Genomic DNA, 22,252 nt, shown 5'->3' with positions numbered 1-22,252 from the left:
CCCCTGCATTAAATAGAGGGATCCAGGGGAATTCTCTATGCCTGTAGTAGGGTTTACTACAGCTGATTTTCAGTTGTGATGTTGATTCCTGCTGAGGTATTTTACCTGTAAAAACATTGCTTTACATCAATACTTTGAGGGGTAGGAATGCCTCTGTACAAGAATGAGTGGTTTAGCTACCAGATATGTGACTTCTGGACAAAGAATTTGATCAGAGTTTTTTCTAACATAATTGCAACAGTCCTGGAGAACATCTTTTGGTACTCAAAGGAGAAAATACCAAGCAGTCTGTCATCAAATAATAGTTTTGTTTATGTGTTTGCAGGACTCTAGCACATGTGAAGGTCTCTTTTGAGTAGTTTCTCAAGATAATTTAGTATGTTTTGAGTATATATTCAAACTATATACAGAACTTTTGAAAGGTTGAAGAAGCAAGAAAAATATCACGACACATTCAAGAAAAATGACAGTATTTATAATACTTAAAATAGCTGAACATACTTAAGATTGAGAAACATGATGCATATAACGTAATATAGACAATAAGGCAGCATGGGTATAGCTACTAATATTTTTTTTTTTGGCAGCAGTTACATGCATGCATGTGCAGTGAATATGATTTACTGTGCCTGTACAGATAAATTGTTTTTGCATGGACCATGTGTTTGATCCAGTTCTCATCCCAAGTATGCTGAGCTCCTGTTCTCTGTTAGGAAGGCAAGGTGGGTAAGTGCCATGGTGAGACTAAAAAGTGAATTTGCTGTAGAATCTGTGGTTCTATCATAGGCAAGGTGCTAGTAAGCTAAGATTTGTATTGTTAGTATTGTATTTTGAAGAAACACATCACCAGTATTGTGTTTTGAAGAAACACATCACCATTATAGCCTTGTGACTGTCACTGGGAAACACCTTGAAATTAATCCTGTGATTCAAAAGTTCGACATAAAATGATTGATTGTTACAGTAATGACAAATCTGTGGTGAATGTGGTTCCTCACCAGAGTCTTGAGGGAAGAAGAGTAAAGTGAGAATTTAACTAAAGTATTTCTGAGCACTTGTCCAGGCCTCTCTCTCTGACATATACAGCTCGTCTACAAGATCTTCTTTTGGCAAGTGGGATCCAGAAATTGGTTAATAATGGCAGTGGGCTTTTTATGAGCTTCAGGTGGTGAAAGTGCTTCTTGCTTCAGAAGAGGCATTAACTGAAGTCAGATCTAGTGAAGAACATGCTATTAAATGCTTCAGTCACAACTAATTTTAAGACTGAAAGTTCAGTTATAGCTGAAATGCTGACACTTGTACGCTTTGGTGACTTTGTCACTGAAATGTTGTGTTGATATCAGTAATATACATCATTACTAGGTTATGGTTGCAAGGACTTAAACCTGCCATAGACATTCTATGGGTGTTCTGTAGCAAAGTTTGCTGCGATCTGAATATTATTGGTATTGGCAACTTCATGGTTATTCTGTCTGAGGGGAAAGCTCAAGACTTCATCCAGATCTTGATCTTTTCAGGAAAAGAGTTTGTCAGATATTTAAAGCAAGGAAGGCCAAATCCTGCACACATTAGTTGTTTCAGAGAAGGCACTTGGCAGAAGACTGATACGTGGCAGCTAAAATATGGCTCTTCCCTGCCCTAATAATTGCTGAGACCCACAGAGACATTCATGGAACCTTTGAGGTGGCCTTTGGAATATAACCAGATGGGTATAATGGCTGCAAGCAGAAATCCTAAAGCGTTCTGGCCTTACGTGGTGATATTAGAGCACATACAGATAGAGTTTGATGCCCTAGTTCATTTGCCATTATATAAGTATGCAAGATACAGCTGGAATTTGAGGGAACCCTATCAAGATATTGTTTCTGTAATCTTTAATATTATTTTTCTACTGAGTTTAATCAAATTTTTAAGAGTTTCAGAAGAATCGTTAGTGTGTAAATGCTTCTGTAGTAAGCCATGCCACTTGTGATTGTTTTAGGAGTAGTTACTCTTACTGAAGTTTGTTGGTTTAATCTCCACGTCTGGGGCAGAAATTTCTCTTACCCTGCCCTAAAGCCTTTTCTCCCTTTTCCTCTTCCAGGTTTTGGTCGGAAGGATGTAGTTGAATATTTACTTCAAAGTGGTGCCAATGTCCATGCACGAGATGATGGAGGCCTTATTCCTCTTCACAATGCTTGCTCTTTTGGCCATGCTGAAGTTGTCAACCTGCTCTTACGGCACGGTGCAGATCCTAATGCTCGGGATAATTGGAATTACACTCCCCTTCATGAAGCTGCCATTAAGGGCAAGACAGATGTCTGCATTGGTAATTTTCTCCCACTCTTCCTGTGACTGACTCACTTGTTTTCACAGTGAAAAATCAAGAACCCTTTAAAGACCATTTTCACTGACTGGAGCTATGGCTGATACAAGGGTTAAAAGTAAACAACTTTTTTAAACTTCACTTCATATGTCACTGTTATAAGATACAAGTTTTTGTATCTATTTTATATGATTGTCTACCTATAAAGGTTCACATTGACATCATGGGGAAAGTGCTTTAAAGTGACATGGTGGAGCTAAATTCTGTTTCAGCCTAGACTCTTATGCTGCCTTCTGCTTTTGATCACAGTGCAGTGGAAAGAAAAAAGTGGTCTTAATAATGGTTTCATTCTGTCTTATGTGTAACAGCTGTGTTAAAACTAGTTAAGGATGGGAAAACTTCAATTATATTGACTATCTGTTTTACCCACACAGTTCTTGAGAAGAGCTCTTTAAGAAAGAGGTAGAAAGTTAGACGTGTAGTCGAGAAACGTCTTGATTGTGTGGTTTGCTGTGATTTATTTTAAGAGAGCTGTAGAACTCTAGAATGCTGTACAGATAACATTGCATGTTTGGCCTGAATATGAGTGCAACATGCACAGCCTGCCACTGCTGTCTGCAGGTTAGGACAGCACAAGATTTGGGGCAGCATACTCTGGAGCTGATGGCAAATAGCTGCTGAGTTTTTGTAGTGGGTCAGTCACAAGCTTTCAGCTGGGATTGTCTCTTGTCAGTCCGTGGTTCTCTTTCTGAACTTCTTTTTTTTCTTAAAATGTGTCTAGACATGTTTCATCAGATACTCTGGTCACAGATGACATTGCAGAATGCTGACAAAAATTTGAAAAAGGAAGTTAGGATGTTTCTTTTGTTGCTTGCAGATTACAGTAACAATATGTCTCATAAACCTTGTCTAGTAGAATTGTTTTCTCATGTAATACTTTGGCATTTTTGTAGTACTCTTGCAACATGGTGCTGAACCAACCATCCGGAACACAGATGGAAGAACAGCTTTGGATTTAGCAGACCCGTCTGCAAAAGCAGTGCTGACTGGTAAGTGATAATCTTTAGATTTCTTTATGACTGGTAACAACTGAAGTGATGCAGCACAGTAGTTTGGGGCTTGTCTTTTTGATAGTGCTTTAACTTGTCTCTGGTTTATAATTCGTAATAGAATTAATTCCCTTGTGGCTTTCATCATCTCAGTCATGGTATGTTCTGGATAGTTTATCATGCTAGTTCAGTAAAGAACTGTCAAATTTTTTAGAATCATAGAATGGCTTAGGTTGGAAGGGACCTTAAAGATCACATCGTTCCAACCCCTTGTCATGGGCAGGAACATTGATTAGACCAGGTTACTCAGGCAGTCCATGTTTTAAGGCATGGGCCTTAAAAAATCCAGGGGCAGGGAATCCACAACTTCTCTGAGCAGCCTGTTCCAGTGCTTCACTCTGAGTAAAGAATTTCCTCCTAACATATAATCTAATTTAATCTCTCCTTTTGGTTTAAACACATATCCCTTTGTCCTATCAATACCTGCCTGTGTAAAAACTCACCCTTCCTCTTTTTTAAAAGCTCCCCTTAACAACTGAAGAGAGTATTTGTAAGTAATTCTAGTATTTATGTTCTCTAAAATTTTAGCAGAGGAGGTTAAGTAGTGAACTCGACATAAAGTTATTTTTTGACAGCTGAAGAATGTGCTTTTGTCTTTTAGGTGAATACAAGAAAGATGAACTCTTAGAAAGTGCCAGGTATGTATGTTTGGAAAATAACTGGAATTAGTTATATTTGCAGAATTTGGTGTAATTAATACATAGCTATATAGTCTTTGGAGTTTATATTCCATCTAGATGCTAAGCTTTGGCTGTTTTCTGTGAATGAAACTATGAAAGTAGTTGCATAAATGCATTTTTGTTTTCCCTGTAATGCTGACAATACAGAGGGAAATGTGTTGCTTCAGAGGTGTTGAACATTATCATAGTGAAACATATCAAACCAGAATAAGCTACTAAAAATTAGGATAAGAATATTTCTGCTCATTTTGTATCTTGTTTTTCAGGAGTGGAAATGAGGAAAAGATGATGTCTCTTCTTACACCATTAAATGTTAACTGTCATGCAAGTGATGGCAGAAAGGTATTTTTGTTTTGTTTTGGTTTAAAAGTAGTTATCTCTTACATGATCCAGTTATTGTTTGACCAGATTTTAAAAACATTAAACATAAAATTATTTTCTTCACTTATGTAGAAAAATAAGATTCCACCTTCTCTAGCAGCCAGCCAGCTGAGGTTTTTTGTTTGTTAATCTGAAAAGAACTATGCAAATAATTATATATAGGAGCAATAAATAAACATGTTTTCAATTGAAACTTCTGCTTGACCTTCATATCTGCAGTGATAAAGAAGCAAGGCCTTTTCACAGATTTTTTTCCCTATCAGGGAGAAACACACAGGTGCTTTGACACCTTGAGGCAAGTTACTGCTCTTGTTTTGGGAGCAAGCTGTTCATTGCTGTAAATAATGGTAAAGAAATACATAAAAAGTGTTCAAAATCTCCATTCTGAAAAATTGCGAATCTTCTGGGTTTAGCCCCCAGCCTACAGAAGGATCGGGTTATTGAGTATCACTTTCTGGCATCCTTATTCTCATTAAGTATTTGTATTCCTTGACACAAGTTTTGATCTAGTTACTTCCCCTCTGTGAGGCTTTGTGGTAAGATACTGGGATCTCCAAAACAATGATGAATCTCTGTTTTCTCATCTGCTTATGAGGCTTATCCTCTAGGAACTTTAGAAATCTGTTAGTGGATGGGTATGTAAATGCAGAGGATAAGATTTATCCTCACTGGTTTGTAGCTTTGCCCTTAGTGCTGCTGATGCTTGAATGCATTTGCTAGAAAAGATCACAGAGCAGTTTTCTGTCTGCTTTATGTAGGGTGAGAGTTTAGAAGAGATGGAATATCCTCCACACCCCACTCACTGCACTCACAAATGTGGATAACAATCCCTCTTGATTATTTTTAAACTTGCTTCACTGACTGGCAAAGAAGCTTCTTCATAGTTTAATAGTCATTGCTGTTAATGGTCTTCCTACTTCCCCTTTCACAAGGACACAGTTTGTGCCAGCAAAGTATTTTTAGCTATGGTAGGCTTAAAAACCAAAAATGGCCTTGGTATTAGTGGTAGAGTAAATCTGGGGTTTGTGTTTATGTTGACTTGAAGAGTAGTCAGTGAACAGTGAACATACTCATGAAATGTCTGATTCAGGCACGCCAAGATTTTTTTAAAACTTGCAAATCTTTAAGGACTTCAGCATTTTGTACTGTTAACAAGCTGTGAGGAAAGAAATGTAAAATTAACCTTGGTTTTGTGTTACTGATTTATTCTATGTTCTGTTGTTTCAGTCTACTCCATTACATTTAGCAGCTGGATATAACCGTGTTAAAATAGTCCAGCTCTTACTGCAGCATGGAGCTGACGTACATGCTAAGGATAAAGGGTAGGTTCCTTTTATCCTTTGTTCAGAATAAACAGAATTTGTTAAAAATTGAGGTGAAGTAAAGGGCAGTAATACTGCTTCAATCATTAAGAATTTCTGACTTGAGACTGTTCTGTCACCTTTAACCTTTCTGCTATGATAAAAATGCAAGTTGATTAGTTTTCACAGGAAAGATATTGCAGTATTTTTTTTGTGAAAAAAGATACAATATGGGTCACTCCTGAACATCCCCTGCAGATAGTTCTTCCTGCTTAGGGTTCCAAGTATGTGTGGAACCATTTCATCTTCAGTGAGACCATGCAATTCACTTCTCATCTTCTGATTATTTTAGATGTTTACTGTTCTGATAAGTGTTGATGGGATTTTCTGGTTTCATTTCCCCATGGTTTCATTTGAACATTTGTCATATTATTTTTGTAAAATGTTCAACGTAAAGCATGGTAGCAGTTGCAGTGTGTTAGATGCATTTGAAATTAACATATGTGTACTAAAATAATCATCTTTCTTCTTTTTATTCTATGTAGAGATCTGGTGCCACTTCACAATGCCTGTTCCTATGGTCATTACGAAGTAACAGAGCTTCTAGTAAAGGTTGGTCTTTGAAGAAATTAAACTGCATATTAATAAAGAAGAGCAGTTTGTAATAGACTAATACAAGTTGCATATTTTTTATTTTGTATGTGGATTTACAAAACTTAAAGAATGATAAATTGCTTTTGCTATACATGTTAATGATTATTAAGCTGAAGCTACAGAATATTCTGCTTGCAAGGAAGCTTTTTCTTTATGAATGTGCTTTCTGTTTTTAACTCTATCTGCTCCAAAGTTGAATGTTTTCATACCACCGAGTAAGTACTGCTTATCTCAGTCTTTCTACACTCAGTGAAAAAATAGCACCGAAAAAGCTCCTACAAGCTGAGTGATATTTTGAATTTGAAAGTAGAAGACTCTTTTAGAAGACAAGGCAATAACAGGTTTTTTAAATGAATACTGGTAAAGATAGTAAATGTTTTAAAATTAAAGAACAGTCAGTCTTTTGAGGAAATTAACTTTACAACATTAGTTTGGGCCCTGAATTGTAGCCTTCACCGCAAAGAAAAAGAAACCTGTCACTTTTCCTAACAAAAGGGAACTCTTGGAACCAAAGTAGTTCTGGATTATGTTAGTCTTGAAGATATGTATGATGCACATGAAACTATTGACTTGAAAATGTGGGCTGCAACATAATACGTGTGCTCCACCAAAGGAGTTTTGAGCTGTGCCTATTCTCAGCTGCCACAGCAAATCAAGATCATTACAACAACTGAGAGTGTTCTGTTACCTAATTCCATTTGGCTGCTCAGGGAGTAGTTCTTGTTCTGTTCTGTGTTTCAGCCCACAACTAATCCCTTGTATCTTTCTATTTGTTTAGCAAAAAAATAATTTAAAAAACTACTGAAATAAGCTTATGTTGTAAATATAAAGTCATTATTTATTTTTTTTTACTTCAGGAGCCAGTTGTAAAGTGAGTTTTTGCAATGGTGGTCCTAGACATAACCCCACAAATGAACTTCTGCCTATACACTACTGCGTGTCTTAACAATTTAGCTAGAATAGTATTCCATATTGGATTTCTGCTCCAGAGAATTCTGAGTTGCTTTCTGCAAAGCTTTAAGAGAAGCAATGGGAAAGACCATGTACTTGCTTACAGGTGGAACTTGAAGAGCAATCAAAATGTTACTGAAGAAGAATTACACATATGTTATTCATCCAGGAGTGTTACTTGTAGAATCTTGTACTTAAGTGCTTTGAATTAAAATTAACTCTGAGTGTCCATCTCATTTTAGACACTGTGGCACTCATATCTTGGGGGTTATTCATAGAACATGTGTTTAACTTAGTGCAGCTGCTCACTCTAGACATTTTCTAGAGCTGCAAAGAACCAGAGCTTGTTCACAGGTGATTTGGAGAATGTGAATATTTCTCTGATTTGACCTGTAGCAGAGCTCCTTTCCTTTCCTTTCTGAAAAGACGAGCTAGTCTTTGGCTTCTTTGAATGTACCTGTGGGTCACCAGGTGATTAAAAACCACAATGTGCTGAAATGTGTTAGATTGAAAATTAGTGTCTTGGAAAGAGTTTGCATATAAGCATTGATTTTTATTTTAACAGTCTACTGTATTAAACCTAATAACATAGTCTTTTTCTAACGTCCTGGTTTTGACTGCATCTTTTTTTACCCCTTTCCCTTTCAAGCATGGCGCATGTGTGAATGCAATGGATCTGTGGCAATTCACCCCTCTGCATGAAGCAGCTTCTAAGAACAGGGTGGAAGTATGTTCTCTTTTGTTAAGTTATGGTGCTGACCCAACACTGTTGAACTGTCACAACAAAAGCACCATTGATTTGGCTCCAACGCCCCAATTAAAAGAACGATTAGCATGTGAGTATGAAGTGGGATCAGTTCTACAATTACAGCCTGTAATGTGTAATTAGATTCCCTAGACAGTGACCTGCCAGAAATCAGATTTGGAAAATGCTTACACTTTAAAAGTAATTGTGCAATGTTGCACAGTACATTTCACTGTTTATAATTTGAAACTGCTCTATTTTCTGAATGTAGACATTTAAAATAATTTTACTGTCAGTTTTATAGTCAAGTGGTTGTGATGGATTGTGTAGCTTTTCCCCTATTACGTGCTTTCCCTGATGACCTTACCAATACACTTCCATTTCCTGTACTTGTTCCCATCATTGCATCAAGATTGTTGAAATATTAATTTTTATTCCACAGTTTTTTGTTTGAAGAAAAGAAAAAATAACTGCTTAGAATGCTGAATATGTTTGAGTGTGCCACAATCACTGAAAGTTTAAAGAATTTGATAAAGGGCATTGATTTTTGTCCAGCAAACTTAAAGAGTTGAAAAGAGTGACCTCGGATTCTGTCCTCAAATGGTCAAACAATAACTTTCTGGGATATTTACAAAAATTGCCAGTAAATGCAGCGCTAGACTTCATGCTAGCATCTAGAAATGGTTTTCCAAAACTAGGTCAGAAGTAGAGATTTTTATATGCTTGAGGTAGTAGCTATGTGAACAGTAGAACCTACAGAGGGGTGAGCGAAATAGATCTTATGCAGCCAGTTTGGATGTGTCTGGCTTTGGTGTAGAAACAAAGCAGAATCTGTGTAGTGTTTTGACTTAACTAACAAGTTCTGTCAAGTGATGTAATAGCTTGAGTCAGACTTGGAAATGTGTGCTCCATGGTCTGCTGAATAAAATGAATATTTTTTTAACTGAAAGAAGCAATTCTCTTGATCCTTCTTGAGTCAAGGAGTGTAACCCTCTGCTATGTATTTCTTTGTTTTTAAAGATGAATTCAAAGGTCACTCACTGCTACAGGCTGCAAGAGAATCAGATGTAGCTCGTATAAAGAAACATCTTTCTTTGGAAACAGTGAATTTCAAGCATCCTCAGACACATGAGACAGCATTGGTAATATATTAGGATTTATTAGTGGTTTTGTATATATTGTGGCTAACCTAAGCATACTAGGTAGTAGTTTAGCAATAAATATTGCAGTGTCAGGTGTTGTAATGCAGACCAACCTGGAATACCCAGTGTCTAGTTAAGCAAATAACACAGATGATATTAGTAGTAGTAGTAGTAGTAGTAGTAGTAGTAATATTATTATTATTATTATTATTATTATTATTATTAATAATAATATTTTGTTCTTAAAGTTGATGTTAAGACTAACATAAATTATTTAGGCCTGTTTAGATTGTTTGGATGTCTGGGTTTTATAGAATAGTCTCATTTTAAGCTACAGCAAGCTATGTATGTTAGCTTTATTTTGATGGTTTCCATCAGTTATTAGAAAGGGGAGTTCTTGAAAATACCAGAGTAAATCCAAAAGCCCATGTAGAATCTTCCAAATTAATGAGCATCTACATGTTTTGGGGTTTTTTTTCCCGTTGTCTTTGTATGGCAGCTCATAACTGCCTGCTGATCAGCAGGTAGTAAAACCTGATATCGCTAGCTGGTTGTTAATTGTACACTGTTTAATGTTTACAGCACTGTGCTGCTGCATCTCCATATCCTAAGAGGAAACAAGTATGTGAATTGCTGCTGAGGAAAGGAGCCAATATCAATGAAAAAACAAAAGAGTGAGTGGTTACAAATGAATACTCTTTACTGTTTGTTTAGAAGATTTTCCAAAATACATTTTGAATTATTTCTTTTATTTATTTTTTTAAGCTTCTTGACTCCTCTGCATGTGGCATCAGAAAAGGCTCATAATGATGTTGTTGAAGTAGTTGTGAAACATGAAGCTAAGGTATGAGTATCATACTTTTGTAGAAATTCATGTACTATACAGGTTTTTGTACCATGGGAATGGACAGTTTTTATAAAATAATTCATCTTGGAAGGTTCTAGATTTATTGACTACAGCTGCAGTCCATCAGTCCATCATTACAGAATTACAGAATCATTTATACATTATAGAATCATCAATGTTTTGGTCCTGTTTTTAAGAAATGCAGATGTAGTTCTCTCTGTGAACAGAAAACTTTCCGTGTCTTACTTGTCCAGCAGTAATAGTGAAATACATAAGGAAAAAAAGTGGGGGGTGTATATAAATAGCAAGAAACTAAACTGAACTGTGTCACAGATAGACTTTACATGATATATGCACTAAAAAGTAAAATGAAAGCAAAATGTTAAGTCATAATGCAATGGTTAGTTCAAACTTCCACAAAAACAAAAAGTGGAAAGGAGAGACTCTGTAGTGCTTGAACCCTCCAAGACTGGCAGTTGACTCTCTCTCATGGAAATTTGGTTATAGCCTGACTGCTGTGAAGTTTCCAAAACCAGAGGAAGAGTAGGGAATAAAAGTAAGGCTTGGGTGCAGAGCTTTAAATTATTGAATACCCTTTGACTGAACCAACACATAGGAAGTCCTCAGTCTGAGAAATCACAATAAGCCAATGCGAGGTAAAAGCTGTTTTACATGTTAGCACTTAAGATCTGTACTGCGAGGAGCAAAATAGTGAATTACTCCTGTTTGTGGTAAAAATGCACTGGATTATTCCCATGCCTCTGAAAGAGGGCTGCTTGATGAATTGTTTTTGTTTGAAATCTCATCACCTTTGTAAATGTACTAAATGTGTTCTTTTTATTAAGGTAAAGATATTATTTGTGAAATGTTCCCAGTCAGCAATGAAAACATATTTAGTACTAACTTCATAGTGGTATTTCTTGTCTGTGTTATTTTTAGGTTAATGCATTAGATAATCTTGGCCAGACCTCTCTGCATAGAGCAGCACATTGTGGTCATCTTCAGACGTGCAGGTTGCTGCTGAGTTCTGGATGTGATCCTTCCATCGTGTCTCTGCAGGGCTTTACAGCCTTACAGATGGGGACTGAAAGTGTGCAACAGTTACTACAAGGTATGCTACTACAAGGTATGCTGAGTTATTCAACATCCACTGTGGTGCTTCATTTTACTTGCCATTCAAGTACTGTCAAATAATAGTGAAGACTAGTCAACAAAAAGAGTGTTCTACAAAAGACAGTGCTAGGTGATGTTTTACTCCCTACTTAACAAATATAATTTACTGTCTAGATCATCAGAGATGAAGATTTTGGGCTATAGCCACCTGGGATAATTGTATTAAAATCCTGATGTAGGGTGGGGGTCTTGAAAGTAGAAAATGAGTTTTTAAAACAAAAAATGTTCGCTTTGCATTTGTGACTGGAGGCAAGAACGTACAAAGATTTGCAAGAGTAATGTTTGGACATTATAATATATACATAAACTTGGGCTGGTCTAATTCTGAAACTGAAATAAGAATGCTTTGTTGGTTCCGCAATATTCCAAAACATACAGGAAGGACATTGCTGAAGTCAACTTCCCAAACACTATCAACTGTAGCAGCTATAGTCATAGACAGTAAACAGAAACAAAACTTGTTGGTAATTGGTTAACTTTATTTCAAGGATTTTCCTTTTAAAAAACTGAATTTATTTCCTGTCTCACCAAATTTCTTCAACTGCCTGCACTTACCTGTCAAGCAATCTCATTTATTTTGCAGAAGGTATCCCATTAGGTAATTCTGATGCAGATCGACAGTTGCTGGAGGCTGCAAAGGCTGGAGATGTGGATACTGTAAAAGTAAGCTTAAACCTCTCCTTAAAAATAAGAGGGAATTTGGCATGATTGAACCTTAGCCAGCAACCAAGCCCCACACAGCTGCTTGGTTAATTTCCCCCCAACAGGATCAGGAGAGAATCAGAGGGTAAAAGCTGAAAAACTCATGGCTTGAGATAAAGGCAGTTTAATAGAGAAAGCAGAAGCCACATATACAAGCAAAGCAGAACAAGGATGGGCAGGCAGGTGTTCAGCCATCCCCAGGAGAGCAGGGCCCCATCTCAGATAAGTAACTTGGGAAGATAAACTCCATCACTCCAAATGTTCCTCCCTTCCTCCTTGTTCCCCCACTTCATGTACTGAGCAGGATGCCCTCTGGTCTGGAATATCCCTTTGGTCAGTCGGGGTCACCTGTGCTGGCTGTGTCTCCCCCAGCCTCCTCGGCAGCGTGGCAGCACGGAAAGGCCTTGGCTCTGTGTGAGCCCTGCTCAGCAATGACACCAACATCTCTGTATTATCAGCCCTGTGTGCAGCACAGATCCAAAACACAGCCCCATACCAGCCACTGTGAAGAAAATTAACTCCACCCCAGCCAAAGTAGCACAGAATGATATGCCATTGTACAGTTTCTCAAAGCAAGCAAACAGCCCTTCACTGACTGCATTAGAATTATGATCTGTCCTAAAACTTTTGTATTACACCATTATTACAGATTACAGAGTGCAATATTCATCACCTCCAGATGTTTGCCTTATATAAAAAGTATTAATAAGTCAGAGGTGTGGATTTGGGAGCAGGTGGATATTTTTCTCTAGGACAGAATTTGTAAAAAGTAAAGACTGTAAAAGTAATTAATTTTTTCTTGATAATAATAATGCAAAATGAGATATGTATAGCAATATTCTATGACTAAACTAGAGGTGTCAGCACTATATGTAGTGACACATGTTTTGTTTGGGGAAATTCACAGAAGCTGTGTACACTCCAGAGTGTAAACTGCAGAGATATTGAAGGACGTCAGTCTACACCACTCCATTTTGCAGCTGGATATAACAGAGTGTCTGTTGTGGAGTATCTTCTTCAGCATGGAGCTGATGTACATGCAAAAGATAAAGGGTAAATGCTTGAATATATACTTTCTTGACAGTTGTAATTGGTCATATCTATCAGTTTTTGAATGTTGTTAGCTGATAAGCATCCCATCTTTCTTCAGACATTTTTTATTTTCACGGAAACTTCTGTTAGAATGAAGATGTTAAGAATATCCAAAAGCATTTTGCAGCATTTCAGATCAGAGCATTAAGAATTTTTCTGGCCCTGGCTTTTACTTCTCTTTAGTGCCCCGCTGATTAAGTTTTTGCTGCAATAGATATTCCTGCTATAATAGACTGTTGGGGAGGGAAAGGTTTGTTGTGGTCAAAGATGCATTGTGTTTTAAGTTTATATCGCTTGTTGAAAAAATATTTTTAAAGAAAGTTTTTCTCTTCTTTTAATGGTTTCCAGAGGACTTGTCCCTTTACATAATGCCTGCTCATATGGTCACTATGAAGTTGCAGAACTGTTGGTTAAACATGGTGCAGTTGTCAATGTAGCTGACTTGTGGAAATTCACTCCCTTACATGAAGCTGCAGCAAAAGGAAAATACGAGATTTGCAAGCTCCTGTTACAGGTATTACATATGCTGGAGAGAGATAACTTTCTTTTCTTTCTTGTTCACTTTGAAACATAAATGGACTTCTTTGAGAAATTGATTCCTGGTTTCTAAATTACTGTAGTTTAATGCTTTCAGTAAAAAGGATACTGCTAGTAGCTGTGTTGTCCTTTCTCACACAGTAAATGAGTGCTCTCTGCAGGAGTCCAATATGTGTCAGAATATTTGCTCAACAAAGTATTAGATACCGAAGATGCAGCATGTTTTTTCTACTGACATACTTACCACCTGTTTTTGGTGTGCACAGCATGGAGCTGACCCTACAAAGAAAAACAGAGATGGAAATACTCCTCTAGACCTTGTTAAAGACGGTGATACTGATATTCAGGACCTACTTAGAGGAGATGCAGCTCTCCTAGATGCTGCAAAGAAAGGTTGTTTGGCCCGAGTAAAAAAGCTCTGTTCACCTGACAATGTCAACTGTCGGGACACACAAGGACGGCATTCAACACCACTACATTTAGCAGGTCAGTGTTCTCATTAACTAGTTTGATGGGTTACTAATTGCTGTGGCTCAACTTTCTATGTTTACACAAGCTTAGAGTGTAGCCTCAAGCTGGAAGATTCAATACTTTTTCTTTTTAAAAAAATAGTATCTTTTTTACATATTAATCTTACATTGCTTTTCAAACTGTTCAATTATTTTCCTGTTTTCTCTAGCCAGAGAGGATTTTTTATTGTTTGTTGACAGGTTTTAAAACCAAATAGTCTTAAGGTAATGCTGTCCCTCGCAATAGGTATTACACTGTCTTCACTGGGATTGATAATTTAATTTACTTTCAGGTTATTTAAGTAAACTACTTCTCCACAACCTGTTTGGGGTTGTGTTTTAATTCTGTTTATTCTGTCCTTCTGCAATTCCAGCTGGTTACAATAATTTGGAGGTTGCAGAATACCTGTTGCAACATGGAGCAGATGTGAATGCACAGGATAAAGGAGGCTTGATTCCTCTGCATAATGCAGCATCTTATGGGGTAAATGTCTCAAACTTTGAGACTTTATTTATTTTTAAAAAATGTACATTTCATTGACAGCATTTTGAGCCTCGGTAGAATGCTTCTGTTATGGAGTTATAATGTAATCTTATTTGTAAGACACAGAATGAATAACTAGTTCACAGCTTATGTTACAGGTAAAGACTCTTACGAATTTGTAAAATCACAAATAGAGTTTTCTGACCATGAACACCTAAAAAGCCATCAGGCAGAAAGGTGTTCTGTAAAATGCCTTTCCTTACCTGTGCCAGTCAAATTTTATCAGGAAGATCTCACTTTCACTGAATTGACTGCTGTTGAGACAGCAACTTCCTGAATCTTTGTCCTTGAATCAAGTCTTTAACCAAAACAGTTGGCAAACTTTCTAAACTGGAAGTTCATAATCAGGCTCTTTTTCCTTCAGAGTCCTCTGGATTTGGAATTTTGTTTTACTCTGTCCTTTTTTCACAAGAAAACAAATCTTACTTAACTTCTTGCTGGTATGTCATAGGTGAAGAAGATCACACCCTGCTTTAGTACTTTTTAAGATCATTCTAAGAAGATTCAGAATTACTGTGATTACAGAGAAATAGCAGTAATAGTTCTGAATTATTTTAGTACACTGTGGTACCTTGGAATTTAACAGGTATTTTTACTTTTCCAGCATGTTGATGTAGCAGCTTTACTTATAAAGTATAATGCATGTGTGAATGCTACGGACAAATGGGCTTTCACACCACTTCATGAAGCAGCCCAGAAAGGAAGGACTCAGCTTTGTGCCTTGTTACTGGCACATGGGGCTGATCCTACTCTGAAAAACCAAGAAGGACAAACACCATTGGACCTGGTCACTGTGAGTGATGGGGCTTCTCTTGGGAAATCTGTACTTATCTGTGTGACACCTCATTTAAAACTATTCTTTAAAAAACAGTAATACCTCCACTTCTGCAAAATTTTAAATACTGTGGTTTCTGTGGGGTTGCTATGTGGCTGGCAAGGGAAGTCAGTAGAGCTTTATAAACCATCTTTAAATAATTTCTTGCTTCAGGCATTTTATTTCAGTATGGGGGGGTGGAAAAAAACCTTAAAACGCTAACAGAAAAACAAAACCATTAATTAATGGTTGTAATTTGATGCTTTGAATTCAGTGCTTATAGTTTGACTAATACAAAAATTTTGACAATAAATTATAAGCAAACCTAGCAGCAGAATAAATTTAAGAAATTTATCTGTCTGTAAAGATTTTAGGGGTGGGGGTTTTTTTTAAGTATTATAATGTAATCCAAACTACGCTCAGAGTAACTGTTTTGTTTCATAAATTCTGGTTGCCAGTAGAAGCTTCTTTCATTTTTTGTAGAAAATTAATTCTGTTTAACTGCCCCTTGATTCTTTTAGAAATACTAAAGTCTTTACTTTTTACAGCCTTTAATTATAACCATTTTACAGTTTCATGTATGCTGTTGGCAGAAAAGGCTATTTGTAAGCTGAATTGCAAAATGCATGTTTTCCCAATATTATTTTGCATTCTAGGAAAAAACATCGTGCAAAAGTGTTCCTCTGTTTTAATGAGTTGTTTTCTGCTCTTCAGGCAGATGATGTCAGTGCATTACTGACAGCAGCAATGCCTCCTTCTGCCTTACCGACTTGCTACAAACCTCAGGTTATAAGTGTGTCTCAGACTACAGGTTCTGCAGCCGATTCCCTCTCCTCTGTTCCATCCAGTCCATCCAGTCTGTCTGCTGCAAGTAGTCTTGACAACTTGTCTGGTAGTTTTTCTGAACTTCCCTCTGTTGTTGGTACAAACTGTGCAGAGGGAAGTACTGTTCTGGAGAAAAAAGAAGGTGAGACTTTCTCAGGAGTGAAGAACATTTTTTAACGAATTGTAAAAAGAACACTAAGGTGTGAAGTTTCCCATACGTTAATAGGGGTATTATGGTATACACAGTATTTAGATTCATTATGATGTCATTAATGAGAAACAAAAGTCTGCAAGTCTTGTAGTAGAAGATTTTACTGTTTTCCCCTTACAGAGCCTTGGAAATGTTTTTTTGCTGAACAGAACTGGTATGGTAAGCTGTGTTTTAAAAGAGAAGTCAAATGAAATTGGGCTGCATACCAAGCAGCATTTTACTACAAACTTTTTCTAATTTTTAATAGGCTGTTCTTAGATCAGGTATCTTAAAAAGGTTACTTCTATGACATTTTACTTGTCAGTATATTTTCTGTAGTAATTTGCATTTCTGGAAGTTGATTGGCTTATTCTGTGGAAGCACAAAGACTGCTCTTAGAGAGATGGAAGAGCAGATTAAGTTGCTACTAGTTAATGATACAGATACTTAATCCACATCTGCAAAAGACCAGGAATTTGTCTGTCATTGTTGCCATAGACAGGGGGAGATGCGTATGCCTTATTTTATAATACTGGTATGAATGTACATTGTGAGTTTTTCTTCTTACTCAGTTTCAGGTGTAGATTTTAGCATCAATCAGTTTGTGCGGAACCTTGGCCTTGAACATCTCATTGACATATTTGAGAGAGAACAGGTAAGTGGTTGTATTTATTTCCAGATACTCTGGGCTAGAAGGCAGTGGAATGAATAGTGACTGGTTAGTATAATGCAGAAAGACAGATTTTAAACGAGTGACTGTCAGGTTGAGTGGAATGAAGGAAAAGACTGTAATTGGGTTTTTAATTGATATATAAAATAAAGTTATATTAAAATCTTTGTGTATATATTAACAGATGCGGGCAGTTATGTTCATATCAGTTTAACGGTTTTAACAATGTTTAAATGGTAAAGGAAATAAGTAGTGTGTGTTAATTAGTAATTTTGGTGTTTGAAGATATACAGAAGAGTATTTCTCAATCAGAAACCTGGTCCTTGCAAGCAATGCAAGTTACAATTTGTAGTTTGTAACATGTTTGTTTAAGACAAAAAGTTAGAAGAAAGCAGTTGAATAAAAGTAAAATACGAAAATAATACACTGAAGCCTGTAATGTTCCTGTACTTTTCACACTTGCTTTTTTCTCTCAGCTGTTGTGAGGTACATTTTCACTGTCATTGGCAGTCGTTCTAGAACAAAAAAAAAATGGTCTTGCTTTTTTATAGATAACGTTGGACGTATTGGTTGAAATGGGACACAAAGAATTGAAGGAAATTGGTATTAATGCTTATGGCCATAGGCATAAAATCATCAAAGGAGTTGAAAGACTTATTTCTGGACAACAAGGTATATGCTTATTTTAAATTATCACATAATGCTGCCTTTGCATAATCAATTTTTATTAATTACTTATGTTATTCCAAATTTTGTCTCAATGAAAAGAATTGGTAATAAAATCTGACCTAGAAAATGTCACTTCAAATGGTAAGAATGTCTTCTGACTTGAAACCTGAGCACTTGTATTTATGCTGTGAATCTTGCTTTTCAGTTCTCTGATTTTTGTTTTTTCTCTGTGGTCACTCTTTGGTGTTTACTTAGGTAAAGTGTTGATCTAGTGCAAAATGCTCATAAGCACCTGGAGATAGGGAGTTTTTGTCTTCATCAAAGCACTCTGCAGAGCACATTCTGTTGACAAGTTCAGGCCTATTATGTACTGTTTTTTGGGTCCTGCCACAGAATGCTGTCTGCTCACTCAGAAAGCCAGCTGAAATTCTTACTTACGCTTTTCTTTAAAAATAGAGTTGGTGTGCTTTCAGTGAACCAAAATTAACATAATTGCTTTGTTCAACAGCTTTACCTTACATTAAAATTACTGCTGAAGTCTCTTTATTTGTGCAGGACTGTTGATACCAGCACAGTCCCAGCAGTCCAGAAGTCATCATAATTCAGTATGCTTCATTTAATTATGGCTGAGTAGAAGGCAAATAAAACCCTCCAAATATTTTTTTTTTTCTGGTTTGACTCGTTGAAATATCACTTACTGTTGTTTTGCTGTGTTTCATAGAAATGAACTAAATTAGAATTGGTGGGAATTTTTCCCTTCCTGATTCACCATTTGTGGATTTCAATTCTAAAATTTGCACTCCATAGTAATGAGTCACTATCCCAAGCACTAAATTACCTTTTGCTCCTTAAAACAGTATGAACCAACCCTAAGATAATTCTTTTCCTGATAATGAAGTATTTAAGTGAATTTGCATAACTTTCTCATATTGTCCGGTCTTTCTGGACAGACTCTCTGAGTAATTTGGATAAAAATTAGGTTTAAGGTGCGATTTTGGCCTCATGTCTTGTTTGAGTTCCAAGTTTACATAGCCACTGACCAGATACTTTGCCTTTTAAAGCAGACAGACCTGATGTATTTTTGAACATATGTGTATTTGTGCATATTTTAATATGCCTTTTTATAGAGAGAATATCATATATGTAAATCCTTCACCACTCCCACCCTTGTTCTTTCTTATCCCACCACCTTGCCATAAAAGGCCAGACATTTTTATTTGTAACGGCAAGCATAAGTACTTAAACAATATTTCAACAACTCTTGGTCTTTTTCTAGGGTATGTTTTTGGGGTGGGAAAGATTACTGTCAATTTTCTCAAGTTGTTTTCAATAGTATTTTGGCATCTCTTCCTAAACACAGTGTAACCATTGATTTGAGGTTAGTAGTGGATGAGCTTTATTTTGATTCTTGCCACTTTGTTTCTCCTGAGCACTCTTTCAGTTGCACACTGCTAACATGAGGCTTCAAACTGTGCCTAAATTTGTAATTCCCACTTTCCCCAGATGATTCCTTTTAAAGAGCTCATGACAGACCTGGTGTTCAATTCTAGTCACCTGTTAGTTGTCTGGAAAGGCCATGGCCAGAAGAGACACGTGATACACACTGTCTTCATAGTCTTATATCCAGTAATTGCACCCCCATTACTTGCCAGTTGTGATTGCAGTCTGTCCAAGGCAAACTGACATTGGATTCTGTGTAAAATTCCATTTGTTTTTTTTCATATTTGGAAAGATAGAGAAGTTTCCTTTAAACATTGAGTATCTTTTAAGCTTTTAATACCAGGCTCAAGCCTTTTGGGTTGACAGACAGTTCTTTTCAGTTCTTGCTGTATGACCATGGGAAAAATACTCCTACTAAATTAGTGCTTCAAGTTGCACTTCCCATTCATGATGCCATTGTCACCAGTAGTTGTGGACTTTGTTCAGAGACTGGTTGCTCACTGTGTCACTGCCTAGAGTTGAAATGAATTCTGAAGTAAGCACGTGCTTACAAGTATTTCCCCTGTTGTGTGTATTAGTATAGTGAGCTAAGCATGGACAAATGGGTTAGTGCATCTGAAATGATGATTCTTGCTGAGAGATGGATCAGTGTCCACAGATCAGAGGAAATTATTGTGGTTTCTGAAACTGTGTTTTATAACATTCACATACATTGTGCTGTGTTTTATTACATTCACAGGACTTAACCCATACCTGACTCTAAATACGTCTGCTAGCGGAACTATTCTCATAGACCTTTCCACTGAAGACAAGGAATTTCAGTCAGTAGAAGAGGAGGTAAACACCATCTTTGTAGTCTCTCAGTATTTTTGGTATTGTCACTAAAGAAGTAGATAAAGAAGTATTGCTAGACAATTTAATGATGCAGTAGACATCACTAAGTGGAAGAAAAACTTGCATAAGGATACTTTAGATTCTTGACTTTGACTGCACCACTTATAATCCGTGCTCATGATGTCTGTAATTTTTTTTCTTATGTTATTATTGCTTGTAATACTTTTAAAACCTCTACTACTATCAAATCTCTTTAATATAACATAAATTCTATGCAACCAATGGATTGCCTGTTTGTCATATGTAGTTTTACATCACTTCCTTTCAAATCACACAAGGTAGAATTCTGAATAAACACTATTTTAGAGAGATTAGTGACAATCTTCTCCAGTTTGAAAACTAGACCATGGAGCAGTCAAAATATGTTGTTTTTTTTTGTTTTTTTTTAATCATTAAACCTGTTCATGTGCATTCACAACATCTGGCATTACTTAACAACCAGTTACCTAAAAATTTTTCTTACTGTTTTTTTGTTAGTACGTAATTAGTTCTTTTCATTATTTGACTTGTGTAAAGGAAACGTGTTGAATGTGTTCTGAAAGAACGTAATCCTCTTTAAATTCTCACTTCTCAGATGCAGAGTACTGTCCGAGAGCACAGAGATGGAGGACATGCTGGTGGAGTCTTCAATAGATACAACATCTTAAAGGTGACTGTTGGTTTTTTATGGCCAGTGGTTTTTCACCTTTGGAGTTTTGTCTAAAAGTAACATGTCCATAAAGTGTTCTACACTTGTTTAGTTCCATAATGTGACAAGATGTGCCATTCTTAGACATGTACAGGATAAAGATCATCAGCCAGGGAAATTCAAAGACTTAGGTTTATACGGAAAAGCTGCTTACGGGTTAGTAGTCAGGAAGAAATTTTATGAGAAATTGACATAGAAGGATCTCACTGAAAACTGGAGAGTTTTTGAAGAAAAAGGCAGAAGGTTTTGTAGGATTTAAGGGTATCTTTAGAGGGAGAATATTAGGAAATACACACAAGAAGGAAAAGCAAAACTTCTGAACTCTTATTTTGGCTTGATTTAACGTCAAACAAGTGTGAAACAACAGGCAGTAGACAAGTTTAAATAATCTAATGGAATTTTGGTTTGTATTTATGTAGTTTTCCTTCTGAAGTAATGGTAATTTTCATTAATGTCATAAATACTTGATTTGCAAGTAAGTATTGTTAAGTTTTATTCTGAACTGAATTTGCAATGGAATTGCTATGGTATATCTACATGTGCAAGACTTTGCAATGCCCAGCATACCTCTGCATGGAGTATGTAATTTACTTTTTTTTAGAAGTGCTTCACAAGTCTTCATGGAAGGCATTTCTTATTTTACTGATTGATCTTTTTACTAGTGATTCGGCATCAAGAATAATGACTGAGCCTGCTAAATTTAAATTAGAGATTATTTAATTTAATGATTATTAACAACAAACTCTGTAAAATGAATTGATTCTTAAGTATATAATTTACTTGTCATACTACAACAAGCAGTTTGTGCAGGCTAAGTCAGTTTGTGTTTCATTGAGTCCCAAGGAAAGTATTCTTGTTCCAGTGGCAATGTAACCATAGTATAGTGGCTATAGGTTAGATATCTGTCCAGTAAACTTAACAGAGTTTTTTGATGTCATATTGACTGTTTCAGATTCAGAAAGTGTGCAACAAAAAACTATGGGAAAGATACACTCACAGGAGGAAAGAGGTCTCTGAAGAGAACCATAACCATGCTAATGAAAGGATGCTGTTTCACGGTGAGAAATTGAAATGCACTTCATGAACTTATTTCATCAGCAGCATTCTTCATTGGAGGGTTTCTACTGTCTCAAACAAAGCAAATTTCCTCTGTGAAAGTAGGTTCTAGGTTGTACATGAGTTTTATGAGCAAGTATTTGTGTATTTCACATGGGATGATACAATGTACTGTATCATTCTTCTGAAATTGCATTTCCTTGTCTCTTCCTGAAGGAGACTTCAAAAATCTAAGTGAAAACGTTTAAGCAATTATGAATGAATATTGAGTACTGTGCCTCCTTGAGTCTGTTTTATCAGCTGTATGACCAAAATGATTAAAGGTGAAGCTTTA

At 36.4% G+C, this 22,252-nt stretch overlaps 1 protein-coding gene across 3 annotated transcripts in view; it reads left to right on the top strand.

Annotated features, from left to right (window-relative positions):
- Positions 1–22,252, top strand: part of TNKS2 (tankyrase 2) — a 30,056-nt gene that overhangs the window by 3,333 nt on the left and 4,471 nt on the right. Inside the window, exons 2-24 of one of the 3 annotated variants that reach the window (XM_062496008.1) lie at positions 2,084–2,308; positions 3,259–3,354; positions 4,016–4,052; positions 4,361–4,436; positions 5,703–5,797; positions 6,322–6,388; positions 8,031–8,217; positions 9,147–9,268; positions 9,851–9,942; positions 10,034–10,112; positions 11,055–11,226; positions 11,872–11,951; positions 12,898–13,043; positions 13,431–13,596; positions 13,886–14,105; positions 14,503–14,612; positions 15,277–15,465; positions 16,201–16,453; positions 17,074–17,156; positions 17,723–17,843; positions 20,020–20,117; positions 20,749–20,823; positions 21,815–21,920. In XM_062496008.1, coding sequence (XP_062351992.1) covers positions 2,084–2,308; positions 3,259–3,354; positions 4,016–4,052; positions 4,361–4,436; positions 5,703–5,797; positions 6,322–6,388; positions 8,031–8,217; positions 9,147–9,268; positions 9,851–9,942; positions 10,034–10,112; positions 11,055–11,226; positions 11,872–11,951; positions 12,898–13,043; positions 13,431–13,596; positions 13,886–14,105; positions 14,503–14,612; positions 15,277–15,465; positions 16,201–16,453; positions 17,074–17,156; positions 17,723–17,843; positions 20,020–20,117; positions 20,749–20,823; positions 21,815–21,920 — 2,895 coding nt within the window. Of the gene's footprint in view, positions 1–2,083; positions 2,309–3,258; positions 3,355–4,015; positions 4,053–4,360; positions 4,437–5,702; positions 5,798–6,321; positions 6,389–8,030; positions 8,218–9,146; positions 9,269–9,850; positions 9,943–10,033; positions 10,113–11,054; positions 11,242–11,871; positions 11,952–12,897; positions 13,044–13,430; positions 13,597–13,885; positions 14,106–14,502; positions 14,613–15,276; positions 15,466–16,200; positions 16,458–17,071; positions 17,157–17,722; positions 17,844–20,019; positions 20,118–20,748; positions 20,824–21,814; positions 21,921–22,252 lie in introns of all 3 variants that reach the window. The other 2 variants (XM_062496009.1, XM_062496007.1) reach the window with 2 other exon arrangements.

Source organism: Cinclus cinclus, chromosome 7 (assembly GCF_963662255.1).
Source record: "Cinclus cinclus chromosome 7, bCinCin1.1, whole genome shotgun sequence".
Lineage (NCBI taxonomy): Eukaryota > Metazoa > Chordata > Aves > Passeriformes > Cinclidae > Cinclus > Cinclus cinclus.
This window is presented reverse-complemented; position numbering and strand designations above follow the sequence as displayed.